At 42.2% G+C, this 25,368-nt stretch overlaps 1 protein-coding gene across 1 annotated transcript in view; it reads left to right on the plus strand.

Moving 5' to 3' along the window:
• The window catches only part of MED13 (mediator complex subunit 13), a 181,548-nt gene that overhangs the window by 35,857 nt on the left and 120,323 nt on the right, over positions 1–25,368 (plus strand). The window contains exons 3-4 of the mRNA XM_082245707.1: positions 4,070–4,238; positions 20,509–20,654. Coding sequence (XP_082101833.1) covers positions 4,070–4,238; positions 20,509–20,654 — 315 coding nt within the window. The remainder of the gene's footprint in view (positions 1–4,069; positions 4,239–20,508; positions 20,655–25,368) is intronic.

The raw sequence follows: 25,368 nt of genomic DNA on the forward strand, positions 1-25,368 counted from the left end.
TAATGATCCTAAACACACCTCGAAATCCACGGGGAATTACATTAAGAGGCGTAAACTGAAGGTTTTGCCATGGTCTTCACAATCTCCTGACCTCAACATAATTAAAAATCTATGGATAGACCTTAAAAGAGCAGTGCGTGACAGCCGAGAAATCTCAAAGAACTGGAAGACTTTTGTAAGGAAGAATGGGCAAAGATACCTCAAACAAGAATTGAAAGACTCTTGGCTGGCTACAAAAAGGGTTTACAAGCTGTGATACTTGCCAAAGGGGGCAGTACAAGATATTCACGCTGCAGGGTGCCCAAACTTTTGCAGACGCCATTTTTTTTGTTTTGTTATTTTGAAAGTGTAAATGATGGAAATCTAACTTTTGTTGACATATTGTAAGAATGTCTAATCTGTAATATTTGATGCCTTTTTGGAGATTTTTCCATCTTTCCTTGGCTTCTTTATGCACATTAATACAAATTTTTACCTGGTGTGCCCAATCTTTCGATCCCCACTGTAGATCTATCTATCTATCTATCTATCTATCTATCTATCTATCTATCTATCTATCTATCTATCTATCTCCTAAATTGGCCCCACATTGTACAATCAATTGATCTTACCATTGAACAGGAAGTGGGTCTGTAATGGCGTGCGTTCCAAGCCTCCTTTTCACTGCAGGTAATGACTATACCTACAGGGGACTGCCTTGTGAACCAAGTCTCTATTTTCACGTTGAGCTGTACAGTCCCAATACCAAATCTCGCGTTACCGCAAGTAAAGTGCGCATGTGCAGTACTATGTGTTCCACGTCTCGGGCTGACTAGTGGCCATGATGTAGGGGGTGGGGGTCGGCACTGGTAATCAGATCATTGATTACCGGTGCAGACCCTCGGGGGGGTGCCACTAGAACCACCAGGGATGCCCACCTATGACCCCAGGGATGCCTACTATGGCCACCAAGGATGGCAATCAGGGCTCAGGGAGCCCCCCACTGCCCTCCCCATCAGTGCGACCCGCCAGTGCCCATCATTGCCATCTTTGTGTTGCCCACCAGTGCCCATTATTGCCCACCAGTGCCGCCTATCAGTGCCCATTAGTGCACATCAGTGCCCATCAATGCCGCCTAGCTGTGCCGCCTATCAGTGCCCACCAATGCTGCATATCTGTGCTACCCATCAGTGCCTGTCAGTGTAGTCTCATCAGTGCAGGAAAAAAACTTATTTATTTACAAAATTGTATAACCTAAACAAAACTTTTTTTTTTTTTTTTTTTTTTTATAAACTTTTCGGTATTTTTTTATTTGTTTAGCAAAAAGGAAAAAACCCAGAGGTGATCAAATACCACCAAAAGAAAGCTCTATTTGTGGGGGGAAAATGACATAAGTTTGGTGTCGGTACAGTGTTGCATGACCGCGCAATTGTCATTCAAAATGCAACAGCGCTAAAAGGGGAAAATTGGCCTGGGCAGGAAGGGGGAAAAGTGCCCGGTATTGAAGTGGTTAAAAGGTTGCTTGTTTGCACATTTGTCACTTTGCACTTTATTTGGTTTTGCACAGTCACATACTAAACACTGTTTTATATGTAGCATTATGTAATTAAAAAAAAAAAAATAAAATCACTTATGAAATTACCAAATTTAATCGTGAATGTTAAATGTTTTTTTAAAAGCGTAAACCTCACTTATTTGACTGGAGTTGGGCTTGAAGACTGAAACATCAAGTAAATTACATTACCATAGTCTGTCTCTATTTTTGCACAGGGTTTCTGTAATTAGACAATACAGAGATTTGTGAATTGTGCAATTATGGAAAAAAACTTACCCCTTTTTACCTCAATGTGAAATTAGCTGCTGTGTACTTAAAGCTAGAGTTGTATAAAGTACTCGAAACCCATACTTGAGTAAAAGTACAAGTGCTTGATCAAAAAGTGACTTGAGTAGAAGTATTACATTTTTTGTACTTAAGTATTGCAAGTAGTTTTTTAAAAAATTTTGCTACTCAAGTACTGAAAGTAAAAGTACCGGTAGTTTTGAAAAAAAAAATTGCTACTCAAGTACTGAAAGTAAAAGTACAAGTACTGTGTTATGTAGTTATTCAAGAAAGAAGTCAAAAGTTTGAACATCATATTGTTTTTTATTATTTCAAATGCAGCTTTTATTTATACATACAGTAGCATTTATTTTCGTATGCGCTAATACCCATGTTTTGAGCTTCATGAATCCTGCCATCTACTGTTCTGGCAGTGGTAATTTTTATAATTGTAACAAGTAACTATGCAACACAAAAAAAAAAAAAATATCGGAGTAGAAGTATTGAAATCATTGAAAAAATGTAGTGAAGTAAAAGTGGAAGTAGGAGAAAAAAATTCTACTCTAGGAAAGTACAGATACCGCCTTTCAGTACTTAAGTACAGTAGTGAAGTAGTTCTACTTAGTTACTATACATCTCTGCTTAAAGCGGAGTTCCACCCAAAAGTGGAACTTCCACTTTAAATAGCCCTAACCCCCTGACATGCCACATTTGGCATGTCATTTTTTTGGGGGGCGGAGCGGGTTCCCAGTTTTGACAGGTACCCGCTCCCACTTCCGCTCGGAGCGGCGCCCTGAGCGGAAGTTCTCCTCTCTCCCTCCCTCCCTGCAATCTTCTGGGACATGTCAGAGGTCCCAGTAGATTGCCGGCCAATCAAGACGCATAGCGCAACTCGCGCATGTGCAGTGCGTACCCGGCTGTGAAGCCGCAGACTGTCACAGCCTGGTGCCCACATCAGTGATGCCAGCGCCGCAGAGCAGAGAGGGAGAAGACTGCGCATCGCTGGACCGTGGGACAGGTGAGTGTGCGGTTAGGCTGGAACTCCGTTTTAACAATTTGTACTTTTATTGATGCTAGGGAGTACAGCCAGCACTGTACTTTCAAAAGCTTTAGCCCTCATACAGAAGCCATACTGTCAATTTGCCCGTCCTCTCCTGTTGTCCATTCCCAGAACACCTTGTATTTTGTGAATGTTTTACAAAATACAAGGCTTTTTGTGATTGGACAAGGGGAGAGGAGGGATGAATACAGAGGTGTAACTAGTACTTTCAGGGCCCCAGTGCAAGAAACCATAAAGGGCCCCCTCCCTCTGAGCCCTGGGCTTCCAGTTCCAGCAGGCTTTTAATTTGTGTTCACAGATTACTGTAAAGGAACAATCACAGCGGCCCTTTACTATGTGATTAGTCAATGTCTGTGTGAGGAAAGTCATTAACTGGCAAGACTGTCAGTACATTGTTTACACTGATAATCAGGGCAGCCTATCAGTGCTCATCAATGCCTCATATCAGTGCTGCTTATCGGTGCCACCTATCGGTGCACATCACTGCCTCCTCAGCAGGACTCTGAGCTGAGAGCGTATCTCTCTCATACAGACCAGAGCCTACATTAACAGTTCCCCCTCCCCCCCCCCCTCCCTCACACGGATGGGAGAGGAGAAAACCAATCTGTTCCTTCTCCTCCCACCCCTCTCCTCCTTTATGCACCGCAGGCACTTGCAAGTAGCTAAATTTGATCATTCAGCTGCTGGGCTTCACACTTCCCATGGTGCACACAGGACGAGAGGAGCACCTCTCTCCTTTCTCATCCATGCGAGGGAGGGGGACCGGTCAGTGCAGGCTCTGGGTTGTATGAGAGAGACACTCTTAGCTCAAAGCCCTGCATCCAGCAACCCCCCCCCCCCGACACTGGTGGAACGCCATGGCCCTGTCGAAAGTGCAACCCTGGTAGTTCCGCCACTAAGAAAAATTACTTCTCCTGTGTAAGAGTTGCAGCTTCAGTAGTGTGGAGTTGACTGTATTTTCTGGCATTTATGATGGTACAATTTTAATAATGCACAGCTGTGATCTTTATGTGGGGTAAATGTAAATATTGGAGGTAACTCTCTTAATATCCAAAATCCTAAATCTCCTTCCTGGGGTTTTGCTTTTAGGGAGAATGCCATTGACCTTAGATCTGAAGTTATTCATTTTAGAATGTGATCACCACCACCTGATGTTCATGCTTATTACCTTTTTAGAATTAACTGCATAAATATTTTTTTCTTTTAAACAGTTGAGGAAGATGGAATTTGGGAAAATGGTCTTTCATATGACTGTCGTACTCTGCTATTCAAGGCTATCCACAATTTGCTGGAGAGGTGTTTAAATAACCGTAACTTTGTGCGGATTGGGAAATGGTTTGTGAAGCCATATGAAAAAGATGAGAAACCAGTTAATAAAAGGTGAGTTGGTTAGTTTAGTTTTCTAGCTTCATTCATAAGCACTCCAAACATCTAAGGCAGACCACAGATTGTGGCATGTTTTTTTTTTACCAAGAATGCTGTCAAATGAATCCTATCTCCAGACTTGCTGAGGGACTTATTTTATTGTACATTCTTTGGTAAGCCGAAGTGTTCCGCACTTGATTATTTTATTCTTGTTTAGGAAGGTAAATAAATGGCCGTCTTAAAGAATTTCAGAAATGTTATTTTATTTTTATGTCCAGCTTGGACCAGTGTAACTATGTATATACCATAACTGCCAATGGCCTTGGAAGCTGGAAATTGGTGACGTAGACACCACTACTCCAGTGATTTCGGTGGAGAGTGTGAGGTCACTGACCCGCTTCACCACCTTGTCCAATCAGAGAATGCTTTGTGTTCAGAAAGGTGCAAAGCATTCTCTGAATAGTACCTGTGCTCAGCTGTCCACCTCCTCTATTCATAATGCATCATGCCAGCCACTTAGCAAGGGACCCAGAAGCAAGTGGGGATCACTTGAGTGGTGGTGTCTACTTTTGAAGGCCTTTGGCCATGTATGATATACTGTATACTGCCCATAGTTGCATTGGTCCAAACGCGACCATTGTAACAAAGTTAAAATATACCACATCTGGAATTCTTTTTAAAAATATTTCTAGCAAGTTTGGTGTGATATCCAGTGCTACTTTTTGTAAACCTACACACTCAGTCGGTTCACACTGGGGCGGCACGACTCTGTACTACTTTGGGGGCGACTTGTGCATTCCCATGCACCATGACTTCGGAGCGACTTGCATAGACTTCCATTATGTGAAGTCCATGCAAGTCGCTCCGAGGACGCCCCAAAGTAGTACAGGACCCTTTTTCGAAGTCGGAGCGACTTGTGTCGCTCCTATTAGAACGGGTCCTGTAGCAGTCGATGGACCGCGAGGGAGCGCGACTTGCCAGGCTGACAAGTCGCCTGACAAGTCGCGCTAGTGTGAATCGAGTCTCAAAGGTTGGACTGGTGTCCTTCTTCTTTTTTTTTTTTTTTTTTTTTTTCGGACCTTACTATGTATCTGCATACTTAAGTGGCAATCTGCAGGTTTGTCTTCGTATGATAATTAATGTGTATTGTCTAATTAATGCATGTAAGCCATGTAGGAGTATGAGCTTAAGTTCTATTAACCTGGAACTGGTCATAGTTGGGTCCTTGATATCACAAGCAAAAGCAATATACATTTTCTATCGCTAGCTAATGCTAAAAGCTTATACGTGTGTGTATGTAATATATGTATGTAAAATATATATATATATATATATATATATATGTGTGTGTGTGTGTGTATATGTGTGTGTGTGTGTATGTATGTATGTATGTGTGTATATATATATATATATATATATATATATATATATATATATATATATATATATAAAAATATAATTTTGTTGTCTCCTCCTCCAAAACAACTCCGCACACAGCCATTAATGTCTAAACCGCTGGCTACAAGAGTGAGTACACTCCTAAGTAAAAATGTCCAAATTGGGGCCCAATTAGCCATTTTCCCTCCCAGTGTCATGTGACTTGTTGGTGTTACAAGGTCTCAGGTGTGTTTAGATTTGGTCTTATCACTCTCTCTCCCATACTGGTCACTGGAAGTTCAACATGGCACCTCATGGAAAAGAACTCTGAGGATCTAAAATAAAAAAAAAAAATAAAAAAAAATCATTGCTCTACATAAAGATGGCCTAGGCTATAAGAAGATTTGCCAAGACCCTGAAACTGAGCTGCAGCAAGACCATACAGCGGTTTAACAGGAGAGGTTCCACTCAGAACAGGCCTCTCCATGGTCGACCAAAGAAGTGGAGTGCACGTGCTCAGCGTCATATCCAGAGGTTGTCTTTGGGAAATAGACGTATGAGTGCTGCCAGCATTGCTGCAGATGTTAAAGGGGTGGGGGTTTAGCCTGTCAGTACCATACACCGCACACTGCATCAAATTGGTCTGTGTGGCTGTCTTTCCAGAAGGAGGCCTCTTCTAAAGATGATGCTCGAGAGCCTGCAAACAGTTTGCTGAAGACAAGCAGACTAAGGACATGGATTACTGGAACCATGTTGTGAGGTCTGATGAGACCAAGATAAATTTATTTGATTCAGATGGCATCAAGCTTGTGTGGCGGGAGCCAGGTGAGGAGTACAAAGACAAGTGTGTCTTGTCTACAGTCAAGCATGGTGGTGGGAGTGTCATGGTCTGGGGCTGAATGAGTGCTGCCAGCACTGGGGAGCTACAGTTCATTGATGGAACCATGAATGCCAACATGTACGGTGACCTACTGATGCGGGGCATGATCCCCTTTGGAGATGAGGCCGCAGTGCAGTATTCCAACATAACGACCCCAAACACACCTCCAGGACTATCACTGCCTTGCTAAAGAAGCTGAGGGTAAAGGCGATAGACTGGCCAAGCATGTCTCCAGATCTAATCCCTATTGAGCATCTGTGGGGCATCCTCAAGCGGAAGGTGGAGGAGCGCAAGGTCTAGAACACTCACCAGCTCCGTCATGGAGGAGTGGAAGAGGACTCCAGTGGCAAGCAGTGATGCTCTGGGGAGGGTTAAGGCTGTGCTGGAAAATAATGGTGGCCATGCAAAATATTGACACTTTCAGCCCAATTTGGACATTTTTACTTAGGGGTGTACTCACTTTTGTTGCCAGGGTTGTAGACCTGTCTGTGTGTTTTTTGAGGGGACAGCAAGTTTACAGTTTATACAAGCTGTACGCTTACATAGTTAGTGAGGTTGAAAAAAGACATCAGTCAATCCAGTTCAACCTATGGTGTGTGTGTGTGTGTGTGTGTGTGTGTGTGTGTGTGTGTGTACCGTACATTGTATACCCCTGTATGTTGTGGTCTTTAAGGTGCCTATCTAATAGTTTTCTGAAACTATCGATGCTCCCTGCTGATACGACTGTTTGCGGAAGAGAATTCCACATCCTTACTGCTCTGACAGTGAAGAACCCCCTACGTACTTTAAGGTTAAACCGCCTTTCCTCTAGTTTTAGTGAGTGGCCACGTGTCTTATTGTATTCCCTTTCTCTGAATAGTTTGTTCCTTATGCTAGGGTCGCCAGTACAGTATTTGTACATTGATATCCTGTCGCAAACAGAAAAAATCGAATAGGCATTGCTTTGCGGCAAAAAACGCAGCACAAAATTGCATGACTTTGAGGTCACAAAAGTGTGAAAGGGGCCTTCAGTAATCAAAGTATAGTTTGCCCCCATTCAATGCAGAGTTACTACAGCGTGCCCCCATTCAATGCAGAGTTACTACAGCGTGCCGTGCCCCCATCAATGCAGTGACCAGCGTGCCGTGCCCCCATCCATGCAGTGACCAGCGTGCCGTGCCCCCATCCATGCAGTGACCAGCGTGCCGTGCCCCCATCCATGCAGTGACCAGCGTGCCGTGCCCCCTTCAATGCAGTGACCAGCGTGCCGTGCCCCCTTCAATGCAGAGAGGCTTACCTGCAGCCGTGTATTCTCCTGTCCCCCCGGCATCTCCTCGAGTCCTCCCGCCTTCTCCTTGGCCAATGGCATGCGCTCGCCTTTCGGCCAATCGGGAGCGGGTCTCGGAACGGCTTCCTGATTGGCCAGCAGGCGGATCCGTGTGACAATAGCGAATTTTCATTCGCTGTTGTCACACAATGGGTGAGCTCGGGGCGCACTGCTCTGCGCCCCGGGTCCACCCTCTTCTGAAGCCTATTGGAGCCTCTGGATCTAATCAGGTGACAGAAGAGAAAAATCCCATTGAGCTCCATGCGTCCGGTGCCCCGCATGCAGATTAGGGGGCCGGACGCATGGATAGGGGGGGCGGCGCCCCTGCGCCCTCAACACACCGGCCGCCACTGTTCACATTACTTTGAATACTGTGCTTGTTTAACGTAACCTCCAAGCAACGGCTAAATACAGATTCAGTACATCTAAAAAGTGGTTTTCCTGTCAAAGGATTTGTATTTTTGTTCATACCGTTCTGATATTTGCACTGCTTGCGACACCACACGGCTCTACCTGGCAGCTGATTTGCTCTGCTGCAGTTTAGTCACAACTAATTGGCTCCTTGAGTTGCTTCTCCTTTCCCTTGTCTGAGCTCTGTGGTACAGGCCTTGCAAAAGGCTGATACTAGATCAAATTCACTGTATTACATTTATTGATCTAGTAATGAATACAGAACTGTGTGTTTATCTGCCCAGGGCACATATTTCAAAATAGTCCCTCAGGTGGCAGCGATGTAGTACTTTCCAGGAATCCGTAGAACCTATTGTACTGTTGTCTCTGCAACTCTTACAATTTAAATTCATAGAAGCTCATGTTGCTTAAGGCCTCTTTAACAATAGGGGACCAATCAGGCGGACCTGATCAGACCCTCCAGTCTCCTCCTATGGAGTGGTGGGAGTCAATGGATGTCAACGGACATGTGTCTATCGAAACCTGCCAACATCCGGTCTGCTAAAAACAGGGATCTGTTAGGGATCTGTTCCCCGTCCATCTGGCAAATCGGATGGTGGTTGGGTGTAAACACCGGTGGTCCATTCACATCTGACCAGTGACCACCCATAGAGGAGAGCAGACTGTGTCTGCTCTGCATAACAGGAATGGATACTGAAATGGAACTGTCATCTGCCTGCTCAGCAAGGGATCAGCGGACAGATTCCTTGCTGAGCAGACAGACCACAACGGAGCACCCCTCCCCCTTCCCCACGTGTGTAAGGGGCCTAAAATGTTGACCCATTCTGGAACCAGCTGAGAATATACCCACTGTGTAGTATGTAAAGAGAAGATGCAAGCAGAATTTGTAGCATTTTGGCCAATACTTTTACAGGCAGCTTCTACTGCTCTGGTGTGTTTATTAATTTGGAATGTACATGAATTTGGTAGGTATAACAACCAGCCAGAATTCTTGTTTCATTGTTTTCACTTGATACTGTACTAGAAACACCTGTTGCTATCTGGATGTATGGTGTGATTTGATTGAATTTAAAACACAAGACCTGATTGTAGGTGTGGTGATCTGAAAAACTAAGATTTTTATGTAGTGGTGTGTCTGTATGAATTGGCATGTACAGCCAAACATTTTACCAGTCACTTAAAATCTTTGGCTTTTTTTTTTTAATGTTGAGTCTTGAGACAGGAAAATCTTGTTAGGGGAATATTGTGTTTTGGTTGATAGGAAAATTACAGGCTCAGGGCAAGAACAAGCATGATCAGGATAATAATATAACCTGGCATCATAGTAACAGGGCCTATAAAATAATGGCAAGTTGCCTGCAACTTGTCTCCTGCCTGCAGTTTGATAGTACAATTTTCTGCTGTAATTGTGGACTTTTTCTAATCGCTACCGCTTTTCAATCACAGCAAACTTTTTTTTTTTTTTTTTTTTATCATGACCTGTGTATATAGACAGCAATAAAGCAGCAGTTATTGATTGTAAAGTATAATCTTTTTTTAAAACCACAAACCTGTTATGTTATAAGTACCAGTTCTGTGCTGCATAATTGCACAGATTGGTTCTGATCCTCTTCTAGGGTCCAGAGACTCCTGCAGCCTCCTTTTTATGGGGGGGGGGGGGGCACGTGCTACGCGTTAGGACAAGTCTAATTGTTGGAGGAGACCAGGCTAAGTTCCAGCACAGCCAGAAAATGACTACGCTGTGCTTTTATGCCATGTGTGGTCAGTTTTTGATAGGAAAGCAGAGGAACTAGCAGGAACACCAGGAATTTCACACAAAGAAGGCAATGCATAGGCACATATTTCCGTAATCTAAAATGTTGGCTTTACATATTTTTTAAACCCAAAAACTAAAATTTATATATTGCAGCTTACAAGTCTTTTTGATGTAGCTACATTATTCCTTTTTTAGTCTCTTTATTTCCTTTATTTTCATCTGGTGATCCAGCCAGTAACCAACTTCCTGCCTTGTGGTGTCTCCACTCTGGATGTAGAAGCAACTAAGACGGAATGTCCAAAAGGGCGGATGGCGTTACGATTGCCAAGTCAGCCAATTCGGAAAAGCTTAGCGTTCACTCATATATAAAGCTTCTTGTGAGTTGCTAAGCAGCATTCGGTCCGACTCTTTCATTTCAAGGACAGGAATATTTTGTCCCAATGCTAGAACACAGCACTGTATACTGTGTATGTAGCTGGGACTTTATACAGTTAGTTTAACTAAATGCAAAACTTTTTTTTTTTTCATTTTGGGAAGAGGACAGACTGAAATAAAAACTGACAGGTGCTCTAATCCCTCCCCAGTCTATCCAAAACTAAAAAAAAAAAAAAAAAAAAAAAAAAAAAAATGTTACCTTTTTAGTTGCACTTTTAATACAGCGTGGCCAGCAAACGCACTTGCTAGTGCAATATAGAGTTTTTTTTTTTTGGTCAGCTGTGCCCAATATCTCTGCTTTGTTACACAATAGTTGCTCTGCCCACACACAGGTGTTTTTTTTTTTGTGTACTCTGAAAGGTCATGTCCTTATGTGCTAGAATGCATTGCATACTAGCACATTATGTTAAAATCTCCTGAAAACTAAGCATTTCAGCGCTGCGCTGTCATTGCTGCATGCGCTCCATCTCCACCCGATCTTCCTTCCAAGTTAGCGGACTCCGACTGTGTGACTGGCTGAAGCCGCGATGTCACTCCCGCGCATGCATATGGGAGCTGCCATTTACGGAACTGAATGTTCCTTGAGAGCGCATGTGCTGGTGATGTCATCGGCTACATGTACAGTAAATATCTCCTAAATGGGGCACGTTTTAGGTGATATTTTCAGTACCTATAGGTAAGCCTCATTATAGGCTTACCTATAGGTAAAAGTCAGAGATGGGAGTTTACTCCCACTTCTAATATAACAATCATGGTATATTTACCTGCTCTGTGTAATAGTTTTTGCACAAAACGTTCCTGAACCTTCTCTTCTCAGGTCCCTTACTGGCGTTGTCCATTTCTCCTCTATGTCCCACTTCTCTTCTCCTGTCTATGTTCAGAAATTAAGTTATGTGTAATAAAATGAAATGACACAGGGAAAAAGTATTGAACACGCTAACTAAAATTTATACTTTGTACATAAACCTTTTGTTGGTAATGACCGCTTCAAGACACCTGTATGGAGAAACTAGTTGCAGGCATTACTTAGGTGTTATTTTGGCCCATTCTTCCACACAGTCTTCAAAACTTGAAGGTTCTTTGGGCCTCTATGAACTCTGTTGTTTAGTTCTTTCCATAGATTTTCTATTGGCTTCAAGTCAGATGATTGGCTGAGCCATTCTAGCGGCTTTATTTTCTTTGAAACCAATTGAGAGTTTCCTTGGCTTTTGTGTTTGGTATCATTGTCTTGCTGAAATTTCCACTCTCATTTAATCTTCATCATCCTGGTAGATGGCAGCAGATTTTTAGCAAGAATGTCTTTGGTACATTTTTCCATTCATCCTTCCCTCAATGACATGACGTTTTCCAGTATCGTATGTTGAAAAACCGCTCCACACCATGATGTTCCCACCTCCAAACTTCACTATTTGTATGGTGATGGTGTTTTTGTGGTGATGTGCAGTGCCATTTGACCTCCAAACATGGTGTGTATTATGGCATCCAAAGAGTTCAAATTTCTTCCCATCCGACGAGACTATATTCGCACAGTATTTCGCAGGCTTGTCTAAATGTTTTGCAGCAACCTTTAAATGATCTTCACCATGCTTTTTCTTCAGCAATGGAGTCGTCTTCGGTGAGTGTGCATACAGGCCATGGCGGTTGAGTGCATAGTTTTCTTTGAAACAATTGTATCTGCTCATTCCAGGCCTTTCTGAAGCTATCCACATGTGGTCCTTTGCTCTTGGGACAACTATTCTGATAATTCTTTTCACTTCTCTATCAGAAATCTTGCCAGAGGCACCTGGTCGTAGCCAGTTTTTGGGGAAATTATGTTCTTTCCACTTTTGGATTATGTCCCCAACAGTGCTTACTGGAACATTCAGAAGTTTTAGAAATCCTTCTTCTGTAACCAATGCCATCAGTATGTTTTGCAACAATAAGGTTGCAAAGGTCTTCAGAGCTCTTTGCTTTTATCCATTAGGAGATGTGTCTTGTGTGACACCTTGGTGATGAGATGCCTTTTTTATAGGCCATCAGTTGAGACTGAACCAGCTGATATTAAGTTGCACTAACAAGGGGCAGGGTTGCTTTCCAATTACTGATGGATTTCAGCTAGTGTCTTGGCTTTCCATGTGTTTTTTCACCTCCCTTTTCTTCATGTGTTCAATTCTTTTTCCCTGTATCATTCCATTTTATTACACCTCACTTAATTTCTGAACCTGTATTTTCTTTTGTAAGTATGGATTGCATGGGTTGTAACCGACGTGGTGAAAATTTTCATGTAGATGGCGCCTTTAAAAATATATTTACCTAAAAAAAATTAAGTGTTCAATACCCATTTAACCTGCTGTATATGTGATAACTCCAACCATTGGTCCACCCACCCAACAACCTTTTCCTTTCATCAAAGCAATATTTTCTAAAACTTGGCAATTGTGGGGTTTCGGACAGATCTAAATAGACTTGGTGTGTGTGTGTGTGTGTGTGTGTGTGTGTGTGTGTGTGTGTGTGTGTGTGTGTGTGTGTGTGTGTGTGTGTGTGTGTGTGTGTGTGTTTTCGCTCCAGCCTTATAGTATGTATAGATATGCTAAATTGATTTATGCATGCTATTTTGTTCTCTAAACAGCGTAGCAAATATACTGGAGCTTGTGAACATAAAGGCTCTTATTTGTTTTTCTTGTCCTTGGTAGCTTTCCAGCCTCTTGGCAGCTGTTGTGTCCTCTTTTTTAGAGTCTGTAATAAGTAATGTTTTACATGATCAAATGTGGCTCTGCACTGTCAGAGCACACAACCTAAAACATTATTCACTATGCAATTTATTGCTGCGTTAGCCAATTCATATGTGAACACCAATAATCATCACTTTTATATTCTTGATATGCCAATTTAACTAGTAATATCTGGAGAGCAGGGGAATATGAAAGTGTCAGTGCATTGTTTGAGTACTTTAAGTCTTCATGCACACGGGCGTATTAAAAATACTCTTATTGATGGTGGATCTTTGTGCCAGGAGCTGGCAAATGCGTGAAAATGCTCGTTTTGGCACATAGTTGGGCGTATGACATTTAGAAGTGTATGAGCGTAAATTCCTTCTACAGACTAGAATTTTTGTTTATTCCAGCTACTGGAATGCATTTACATGTACGTTTTATGCGCAAACTATGCCAGCAAGCTTCTTTCTAAGTGAAAGTTTTTTTTGTTTTTTGCGCCCCTGAATGCTGCTCAAAAAATTTAAAACGCCACAATATGCTTGAATACATTGGATGAAATGGAGCTGCATTCAAGTTCATCAAAATATAAGTTAACGTGCCATTAAAAACAGCTTTTTTTTTTTTTTTGTTTTGTTTTTTGTTCTTCTGACCACGTGCATGAGGCCTTAACTGTGTGCTTTTAAGAAGAAATCTTTTCTACTTGAATACCATAAATTGGAGTTGCACGATTCTGGAAAAAATGAGAATCACAATTTTTTTGCTTAGAATAAAGATCACGATTCTGACAAACTTTTTTTTTTTTTTTTTTTTTTATTAAAAAAAAAAAATTGTCAGAATCGTGATTACATCTGAACATTAGGTCATCAAACAAGATAGCAATAATGTATCTAGGTTTGGGACCTAATCAAATACCTATCCGTCCCCCAAAAAAGATGCATGCTGTGTTGCAGTGGACTGCAAAACCTAAAACGTAAAATGTGCGAACATAGCTGAAATGAAAAAAGTTGCTCTGGGACTCAAGGGTACAGGTGGTCCCCGGGTTACAAACAAGATGGGGACTGTAGGTTTGTTCTTAAGTCCAATTTGTTTGCAAGTCGGAACAGGTACATTTTTTAAGTGTAGTTTTTTTGGGATAGCATAGGAAAGGCTTAAGACCCCTGTACCATTTTGTTTTGCTGTCTGTACCCCTGTTAAGATTTCACCTCACTTTCTGTCCTCATGACAATTGGATTTTGAAAAATTTGGGATTGTTGTGGAAACAAGGATTAGTGATAAAGCTTCAGTGGAGACACCTTTTTTCCCATGAGAACTCTTACAGGAGTGAATTTCCCTTCCTAGGGGTAGATTTCCTCACTTCCTGTTGTCTCCCTCCTTTTTGTTAGGAGTCATTTGTAAGTTGGATGTTTGTAACCCGGGGACCGATTGTATTTTGGAAGAAAAAAGCCCATTCAGACTAGCGCGACACGACTTTGGGGGGCGACCTGTGAAGTCGCGTGCACCGCTGTGCACCGCGACTTGCAGGGACTTCACATAATGGAAGTCTATGCAAGTCGCTCCGAGGTCGCCCCAAAGTAGTACAGGACCCTTTTTCTAAGTCGGAGCGACTTGTGTCGCTCCTATTAGAACGGGTCCTGTACTACTCAATGGCGAGCGACCGACCGCGACTTGTCAGGCTGACAAGTCGCGCTAGTCTGAATGGGCTCTTAATAGTAATAAAGAGCTATATAGTTTTGACCATTCTCGTAAACAAGTCCTTGGTGCAAATAACTTTCTATTAAAAAAAGTTCCTTGTTACCAGGCGTACCCATCTGATATATTCCAAAGAAACTTTTAGTAGGCATGTATATCTTAGCTAAATATGCCAAGATACTGTATTTTAAATAAATAACTGGAAAATAACGAACTGCTATTTAAATAAAAAGAATTATGCAGTACTTCATTACCCACCCAGTAACATTATTATGAGGGTCTCTGCTGCTCTTTGCTATGATGAGCTAAGGTAAAGGTAGCCTGGAGCGGAGGGACTCAAGGGGAAGCGGTCAGCCGCGGTGGAGCCAGCGTGGAATGCAAATGACGCAGATACCGGAACTGATGTCAGCAGGGAATCGTGCTGACGTCCGTTCCGGTATCGGCGCCATTTGTATTTCGCTAAAGGAGAAGCTGCGGTCGACGGCTTCCCCTTCGGTCCCTTCACTCCAGGCTACCTTTACTTTACCATCCCGCCACAAGGTATATACTGATGAGAATCATGGGGGGGTGTGAATCGAGATCACAATTTCCTGCTTGTGTGATTGACTCACCAATTTTCCCAGAAGTCTGCCTAAGATACAAGTCAGATTTCAGACATTCCCTGCAACAAAAATGTCATTTTTGGTGATATACTTTCAATAGGAAATTGCATCTAAAGGAATGCAGGCCCAGCAGCTTTCCTCGTTGGAGAACTGCAGGTGCACAGCTGATTGGTAAATATGAAACCACTCCCATTAGTCACTTTCCCACATGAATACAAACCCATTGGGATTTCTTCAGAATAACAAAAGGTAGGAATCTGAAACAACGTTTGATAAAATCTGTGTAATATACATAGATCACCCAGAAGGGGAATTTTTTTTTTTTCCTCAAAAGTGGAGTTAAGCTTTAAGTGAACTTGAGCAGTTCTTAAAAGAAGAGTGGGCAAATATTGCAAAGTCTAGATAGTTGAGAGATATCCCAACAAACTAAAGGCTTAAAGAAAAAGGTGGTCCAACAAAATCCTGACATAAGGGAGTGATCCTTTTTCCAACTTGGTGATTCTGTTTTGATTTCTATTTTTCTTTTCTGACCCGGTGTTATAAGTTGCTACTTGATAAAATAAAAGCTGTATCTGTCTTAATTTCAATCTGCAAAGCAGCAAAATGTGATTATTTTAAAGGGGGGGGGGGGGATTTTCTTCTATACCCATTGTAGAAGTAGTATAACGTGCATTGTGAAGGCAAGCTTCAGAGACTGAGCCAGCAGGTCGTTGTCACCAATGACAAGGTGCCTAATGGTTGGCAGAAGCACTGGGAAATGTCTCATAACAGAAAACTTTAAACATTTAGAGGGCACATAGAGATTGCAAAAAAATTGTTAGGTTTTGAGCCTGGATTCACACTATTGTGATGTGGGAACCAGTGAGATTCTAGTGTGGGTTCCCGCATCACCTCTTCCTCGCAGGCAGTTCACACTGCCCTCAGTGAACTGTTGCGGGTATCAATACAAAGTTAATGACACCCCCAGATCGGATCACAGTGCGAACTGTGAATTTGGACAGGAATCTGATGGCATGGGTGTGAACACCCATGCCATCAGATTTCAGTGTGGGGGAAAATGCAATGTGAGTTCAGCCTTACAAACTGTTTGGCTGGCTGAATTTGCATCGCACAGACATTGCATGTGTTCTGCACAGCAATGCGGTGCGAATCGCATGCGATGTCTGTGTTTGCAATAGTATGAACCCAAGCTTAGTGTGACTTAGTCTCAAATTTCACATCTTGGATCCTGCCTAATAAGGGGCCATTCCACTTTATTTCCTCTTTGTAAAACCAGCAGCTACTAACCCTGCTTCTCTTCTGGCTATGGTCTGATGCAGTTCAGTTAATCCACTGGGGTATTTTTTGGTATATTGATATTAATTTTGAATTCTGAATTTGAGTGGTCTTCCTTCTGTAAAATCTGCACTGTTCTGCTTTTGCATGAATCCCCTCTGATGGTCATATTGCATATCTTTTTCTGTGTGTGTGCAGACCTTGTTGACTCCTGTCTTTTCAGCGCAGATTCTGCAATCCTCTGGACAACGCCTGAGCTCACTGCTGTCCTACCAGTGACCTGGTTACAGACAGCATTAACCCTTCCTCTCTGGCAGTGAAATTATGACTACCCTTGTGAGCTGTTTTTCACTCTGTTCTAGTATGGCTGATCATAAGCATAAGGGCAGCAGTACTGAAAGCCTGGCCAGCTTGCAATACACTAGTGGTGCTGGGTGGGTCTTGCAGTGTCATCTCTAAAAGACCGGACGCTGATGACCTAGATCACTGCCCCCTGCATAAGGAGTCATTCCTTAACTTTCAATGCTTAAGGCCCCTTTCACACTTATGCGACGTGATTTTACCGCGATTTTGACACGACTTTGCCACGATTTTGACGCAATTTTGAAAGCTATGGCTCAAAATGCAATCAAATCGTGGCAAAGTAGTGCAGGAACTACTTTGAAGTCGGTGCGACTTCAAAACGCACTGATATGAATGGGGCTCATTGAAAATAATGGAAAATGACTTGTCATGCAATTTTGCGGTCCAAAATCACGGGTCAAGTCGCACTAGTGTGAAAGGGGTCTTACGCTTTCTCTGTTTTGTCTATGGCTGAAATCTCCGATACTATGGGGTCAATTCATTAAGAGGTAAAGCGGAGTTCCACTCTAAAATGGAACTTCTGCTTTAAGGCCTCCTGACCACCTGACATGCCACATTTGGCATGTCATTTTATTTTTTGGGGAGGCGGAGCAGGTACCTAGATTTCACAGGTACCCGTTCCCACTTCTGCTCAGGCCGCAAAGGTGGCTCGAGTGGAAGTTCTCCTCTTTCATCCCCCCCCTCCCTGCAATCTTCTGGGACATCGGCTTTAGCATGCATATAACACGTTGCAGCAAAAATGACATTTCTTAAGGAAAAAAATGAATAAAATTATAAAATTTCCGGCAATAGAAAAATGTTAAAAAAAAAACCGCCGTGGGGTCCCCATTAAAAAAAGAAAAAAAAAATTCAATGGAGAAACTTAAATGTAAATTTGCTGCTAAAGAAAATAAATCAAATCAGTATTGGATATTGACTTGATTGCAGCACAAACTGATTTGGCTTTGTGGCGTGGCAGATGATGACACTGACAGTAAAAAAGAAGTATAAAAACTTTTAAGGAGAAACTTCTAAATCAAACCAGTAATACTGTTGAATAGATAAGTGTTTGTCTTGCCACAGGGAAAGTTTTTTTTTTTTTTTTTTTTTTTTTTTTTTTTCCCTCTGTGCTCCTGTCAAATCTGCACTTTTAGAACTCCTGCTGAATTAAGGTTCGTTTCACTTACAACAGTGAAGACTTTTGCTCTGCCAACCTCACAGATCAGCTTTTGTAGAAATCTCTATCACACACAGAGATTGTTCTAATGTAACAAACATACCTCTCTCGATTGTCTGATCAAGACCTGCTGCCACAGCTCTTTCACATTTAGTATGACTCACAAACAAGATCCCAGCACAGTCTATAGCAGATAGTGGCAATGAAGCTCCGTGCCTCCTGTGTTGCCGATCACTTCCTTTTATTGTTCTTCGTTTTGTTTGAATGTTCCAATGTAGATTAAAGCAGAGTTCCACCCAAAAGTGGAACTTCCGCTTTAAGGACTCATGACCCCCCTTATATGCCACATTTTGGCATGTCATTTTTGTGGGGGGGGGGTACCTAGTTTTGACAGGTTTCCGCTCGGGCCACATAGGCGGATCGAGCGAAACTTCTCCTACTTTTTCCTCCCTGCAATCTTCTGGGACACGTCAAGAGACCCAGAAGATCGCCCGGCCATTCGGGACGCGCAGCGCGACTCAGCCGGGTGCCCACACTAGTGATGCCGGTGCCACCTAGAGGAGCGAGGCTTTCGGGCGACCGCGTTACTGGATCCTTGGACAGGTGAGTGTGTGTTTATTAAAAGTCAGCAGCTACACTTCTTGTAGCTGCTGGCTTTTGATAAACAGACAGCTGGAATTCTGCTTTAATTACTTTGTCCTAATTCTGTGATTTTTGACTTAAAGTACTTTTCTTGGAGTACATCCCCCCCCCCCCCCCCCACTTCTGTGGTCTGTCACTATTGCTAACAAAACTGAGGCATTCTGGGAGTGGAAGGGGTTATACTAGACTCCCTTACTGCTTTGTTGTGCCAGTGTCCAGTCTCCTGAAGACAGGAGCATAACCCATGCCTCCCAACTTTCTGAAATGGATGGACACCTTTTGGCACCCATTTTGTAAGCAGAGGACACATCCCTGCCACAGCCCCAGGTACACCGGCAACAAAAATCTAGTATGTAAAAAAACATGAGCTAAACCAGTGGTCTCCAACCTCCCCAGCACCACTGACTGGCTGCTCGCAAGTGGAACCCCTCCATGGACCGATGGGGGTTGGTTGTTGTTTTGTGCTTTTTAGATCCTGTCCCCGGCCTGGCTCTCCTCCCTCTTTTTCTCCTTGTTTGTAACCACAGAGAAGGATGGAAGTAGTAGTGCTAGGAAAAGGGTGTGGGCGCCCTCTAGTGGTCAGCAGGTGACGCTGCAGGTTGTGGCCTGGCTCCCTAGGTTGGGGGTCCCTGAGCCAAACCACACAAGTGCATTTTAACCTCCCATTTTTTTCCTTTTTTTATATTGGCTTTTATTTTTTCTTCTTTCTAAGAGAGAGAGGTGGTGTCTGTCAGGGTCTGTTAGATTACACAGGGCAGTGGGTGAAACTGGTGCCCATTGGGCTACGCAGTCATAATGAATTAAACAATACCATTGTTATAGCACAGGGGTCTTCAAACTTTCTAAAGAAAAGGCCTGTTTACTTTGTTTTAGATCTACTGCTCACAGAACATTGGTATGTTAAGCGAGCTGTTGATCTAACAACAATTATTTTTAGAATAATTAAATGGGTACGTTTTTTTTTTTTTTTTTTTTTTTATGTTGATTCTATTTGATGTGTAACGTTTGCTTGTTTTTTTTTTTTTTTTTGTTTTTTTTGTTTTTTTTTTCCCCACAGAGGTTTAATTCGGTGTCCAACTTGAGATACAGTATATAGGGTCAGGAGGGCACAGAACAAGGGGGGCTGGGCAAATGACATGGGACAGACTACAGGGGTAAATTGTGGGGACACGCCACAGCCGCTTCCCTGCCTATTCCTGCATGCGTTGCCGAAGGGATGAGGTTTACCTGTCAGCTGCCTGCGACTGACAGGTAGATCGCCGCAGAACCCTAGGGTTCCAACAACACTGGGACTATGAAAATGGAGGCTATTAGTACTATCTCTTTCTAACTGAATATCTATTCCTGTACCTTCAACAGGACTTTAAGCTTTTTTTTTTTTTTTTTTTTAAACTGGGGTGGCCAACTGACCGTTTAAAATGGGATGTATTGCTGCTGTTGGAAACCACTGATAGATGGGCCTGAACTTTTAAGCACCTACATTACGGCAAATATTATAAAGAGCATTTTGCATAGAAAATTGGTCCTCCTGTGCATAATATACTAATATACTGTGCTGTTAGCATCTTTCACATAAGTATATGCTCTGTAAATGTAAGCTGTGTCAGTCTGTTGAAGAAAACACGTGTTTTCATTTATCTTAATAAAGGCCCTTGTGAATGTTGTGTAAACTATTTTCTTTTTCTCTTTTTTTTTTTTAGTGAACATCTATCTTGCTCTTTTACATTCTTTCTTCATGGTGACAGCAATGTTTGCACAAGTGTGGAAATTAACCAGCACCAGCCAGTATACATTCTCAGTGAGGAGCACCTTACGCTTGCCCAGCAATCTAGTAGCCCATTTCAAGGTAAGAGACCAGTACTAGTTTTTGGAATGGTCATGCCCCCATTCTTGACTTCTCTCAATGCAACACTCTGACTACAGAGTTGTTAAGGGCTAGGTAGTGTTCTCTGCCTTTCATTTAGAAAAATAAAGGAAGCCGTACACTAAATAAGCACTTCTTTATCTTCCTGCCTGTTCAGAGGAAAATATCTGTTTTTCTGTGTAAAGCCCTACTCGCACGGCTCTGTGATTGAATGCTTGCACCAAGTCTTTTTTTTTTTTTTAATTCAAATTTAATAATTGCCTAGATGTACTTTTTTAATTGCGGTTTTGATAGAAGTCCTTTAACTTGATTCGTGTTCAGGGCTGTGGAGTCGGAGGAAATTTTGGGAACCTGGAGTCGGAGCGGCAAACAATGCACCGACTCCTACTACTACTACTACTACTACTACTACTACTACTACTACTACTAAATTTAGATTGGAATTTAAAAAAAAAAAAAGTTTAAATGTCCCAATTAACAAAAGGTTATAATTAATGACTTAGTATAAGGAAACTTATAATTGAGGAGGCCAAATGTAAAAAGGAAGAACTACAGAAAGTTCTGAAAGGACGTTTTTGTCTTCCTTAAAATGGATGCATGCACACGTCACAGAATCAATTATTTTGCTATTAATGTTAGATTTGTGGATGAAAATAACAAAACAATAACACGGACCCTCGGATTAAAGGACACTCAGGCACATCACACCAGTCATTACCTTCAGAAGTTAGTGGAGGGTGTTCTAGAAGGTGAACTTACAAAGGAACAGATTTTATGTGTTGTGACAGATAACGCTTCTAACATGTTGAGCACAATTGAGAAGATGAACGCAGATGAAGAAGGTAACAAACAGATATTAGTTAGAGGAAGTTTTTAACAACCCCCTATTTCCCCCTGGACTAAATATCAAAGCCTTCCATTGGTGGCTTAACAAGGGCCTATTTCGCAATGGACACTTCTTTAACTCCATGGGGCCCCTTTCTTTCCCACACTGTAAATTTCCTCAAAATGCCCCTCACTGAGAGATATCGCCACTCCCAGATATCACATTTCCTCCACTCCATATGGGACGATAAACCCGACCCTCCACAAATCACTCTTTTTATGAACGCTGGTGCTCGGAAGCCAGGTACCCAAGGGGAGGTATTTCCCTCATCTATTCAATACTGTGAAACCTGCATATGCGCTAGCCTGGGAGAGGGACCTGGAAATGGAGTGGGACCTGGACGACTGGGGTTTTCGCCTTCAACGCTCCTTTACAGGTATACTTAATGTTTCTCTCAAAGCTAATGTTAAATTGCTCACCAGATGGTACCTGGTCCCTACCCGCATTGCGGTCATGTTTCCAAATGCCTCTCCACAGTGCTTTAGGGGCTGCGGTTCATCTGGTGACCACTTGCACACTTGGTGGGCCTGCCCCAAGATTAGGCTATTCTGGAATAAATTATTCCAGATCATTCGTAAAGTACTTGATCACCCCATCGCTCAGTCTCCAAAAAATTGCACTTCTCAACGTCAAGGTCCCTAAACCTGCTCAGAAACTCCTCCATTTTATGCTCCTGGGAGCCAAACTCTTCATAGCCAGAGCATGGAAAACACCCAGGGTGTCCATCAGGGAAACCAAACTTAAGATCTCCTGGATCATGTCACAGGAAAAAATCTCTGGTATTATCAATAATAATGTGGTTAAATTTGAGACCATCTGGGAACCCTGGGCTAAATATGTACAGGTTTCTATTTGATCTGGCGGCCAGACCCTCTTTCTTTTTCCTCTTTTCTCTCCTTATTTCAGCTAACCTCTTAAGCCTTCTATGCTCTTATTCCCTTCTACCCCCTTCCAGTCTATCCTACCTTACCCCCCCCCCCACCCTTCTTTGCCGCCCTACCACTCTTGGGGGCTTTCTCTGGAAGGGGATTAAAAGATCGCCATGCAGCTACACTAATTAGCAAATTACGGCAAGTAACTGTTGCAGCCAGGGCCCCGAAAACAGATGCAATTTGAAATGACGTGCAGGAAAAGGAGCCATTTTGGATCAAACAACTCACTGGGGAAGCACTTATTTAATGGTGAAGCGTTTACTTGAACTTAAAGAATTCATAGAAGAAATGGACAATGAAAATTTTGCATTAACTGAAAGCCAGTGGACACAAACAAAAGAGCTGGAGAACCTTCTTTCTCACCCCTTCACTGTAACCAAGAGGTTGCAATGTGATGATCTAACCCCGGGTAAATTCCTCTTGGAATGGAAGAGTCTGTTATATCGCCTGAACAAAAATGGAGGGTTAATAGCTGAGGGCATTGCATCTTCAATGATGAAAAGAGAGAGTCTTTTGCTGGAAAATGAAATCTTGTTAGTTGAAGAAGCCATCCTTGTTTATCCAGAGATCGTTAGTGATGTGGCCAGAATAGTTACTGCAATGCCACCCACCCAAGTCAGTGTCGAAAGATTAATACAGAGGAGTCTGAAGTACAAAAAACTGAGTCAGAATATTTATCTACCGACTGCACAGCCCTGTTCATGTTTTAAGTGGTCATTATGTATTTTGATTTATTGCATTGTTGAATATATATTGAACGAAAATGTGCTGCGCTAGAATATAGTGAATAATGAAATCACCAAAAAAATACAAAAAATATATAATACAAAAATTATATATATCACTCTATATGTGTGTGAGAATAAGGTAACCAGAAGTTAATCAGTATTCCTTAAAAATGTGAATATCACCAATGTAAATCAATAATCACATGAATCATAAATCATCCAGTGTAAATTATAATAAAGTGAAAAATAAGGGTAATTAAATTAAATCCCAATAAAGTCCATACAAAAATTAGAAGAAAATCCAAGAAGGTGTGCCACAAGATCCCAAAGAGTGCATCCACGCAATTCCTTGTGAAAATATAATAGACACCGATGTGCAAATCACCCAGGGAAATCAGATGGCTGCTTACCAGAACGGGTAGGTCTCTCAAACTAATGAGTAGACCACTGAAAGCTTAAGTGTAATGCCAAGGATGGCCACAGGATGTCTCCTTTAAACTCTCAATGGCGATGTCCACATAGTGGGAAACAAATTATGACAGGGACCTATTGTAACTCCGTATATAAGGCATTTATTAGCAATAAAAAGCAGATAAAAACACTCACATTTGCGATGTGAATTCAAGGCATCTAAAGGTTACAGGTACGCTGGAAACGAATGAACATCTCCCTTGCTGTTAGTATCTAGGTAGCCGGCTTGTTGGGGGCGTGGTCTCGTGGCCCATAGGCTTCCTTGGACATGATTACCTGAGTATGGTTCCCCCTTCTGTGGCTTATCTGCAGCTTCTACAGATGCCTTCTTTGGTTCTGCCCTTGGGGACACCAAGATCATTCACCTGATTTAGTTTTCTGACTCTTGCTTCAGGACTATGGATGCTTTGCTCTTCAGAAAATTCTTAGCGCTATGTTCTGTACTTCAGGACCTGCAGCCTGAACTTTTCATCAGTATGCTGTTGTGTTGTACCTTTTTATCCCTGTCTATCCATCTAAGGGTACTTCTCATGTGCCCTTGAGGTCTTTACTAGTCTTGGCGGTCCCTTAATCTTTATTGTGCTGTCTTTCTAACTTTTTTTTTTTTTTTTTTCTTTTGATTTTCAGTCAGAAATAGGCAACCCTGTTCTCAACATTGGGACTTCATTGTTTGAAACCTAAAGCCTCATTTATGTGTGCTATAAGGTCTGGACAGCAGATTTCTGTGGCAAGAGTCATTAGATTCTCACAGGCGGTTGGGGACAGCTGCAGCTGAGAAGCTTGTACAGCGCAATGACAGGCTGATGGGTACCACAGCTGCCTGCAATTTATTCACACATCCAGCAGTTACCTGTGGCAGACAAATTGCATCCAGGATAAGTTTTGTTCCTAGCAGCTGGTAACAGCTGAATGTACAGATATACGTGGATAGCTGTAATGCTTGTAAACATGTCATTGCTTTTGTACAAGCTTCCCGGCTGCACTGATGTTGCTGGTTTTGTGTGCTTTATATTATTAGTTTTTAAAACAAAAATGGAGTTGTCCTTTTTTAAGTACAGTTAAAGGCACCTGGATGGTAAATCCAGTTGTTAAGGAATGCACAAAACCCAAAAAGTAAACAAAATCCATTTCTTTACCTTCCCTAAGAGAGCTAAATGCTCCTTTTTTATGTGTGTTTTGAAAGCATTCCTTACAGGTTTTTGGGAACAAAGATAATGCTGCTAATCCAGAAATCCAAGAGCAGCACTAGGTGTGGCCAGGTGCTGATTAACAAAACTACCAGCTTGTAAATCTGCAGGGACAATGCTGATAGCCATGCCTCTGCAATCCTCTTCATTCTACTGTAGTGCAAGCAGGCATAGCTTGCATGACAACTCTGCTCTAGATTCAGAAACAGTGCAGCATCATTGTTCCACCATCACAGGAAACTTTTTTCAGGTAGACTGCACTAGCAGCATTAACAGTCATTTATAGGATTTTGCAGAGTGATACGGCATAAACTGTAAGTGAAGAAGCATTTTATAATGTGCTTCAGCACATATGTGTTTTTTTTTTTTTTTTTTTTTTTAAGAGCCGGTTCACATTTGTGCAGATGCGCTGATCGCATGTAATTCGGAGCGCACTGCTCCTTCATTACATGCGAGCTCCTGTGCGCATCCGCAGCAAACTCGCACATTAGG

The sequence above is a fragment of the Pelophylax lessonae genome, assembly GCF_965119305.1.
Source record: "Pelophylax lessonae genome assembly, chromosome: 2".
Taxonomy (NCBI): Eukaryota; Metazoa; Chordata; class Amphibia; order Anura; family Ranidae; genus Pelophylax; species Pelophylax lessonae.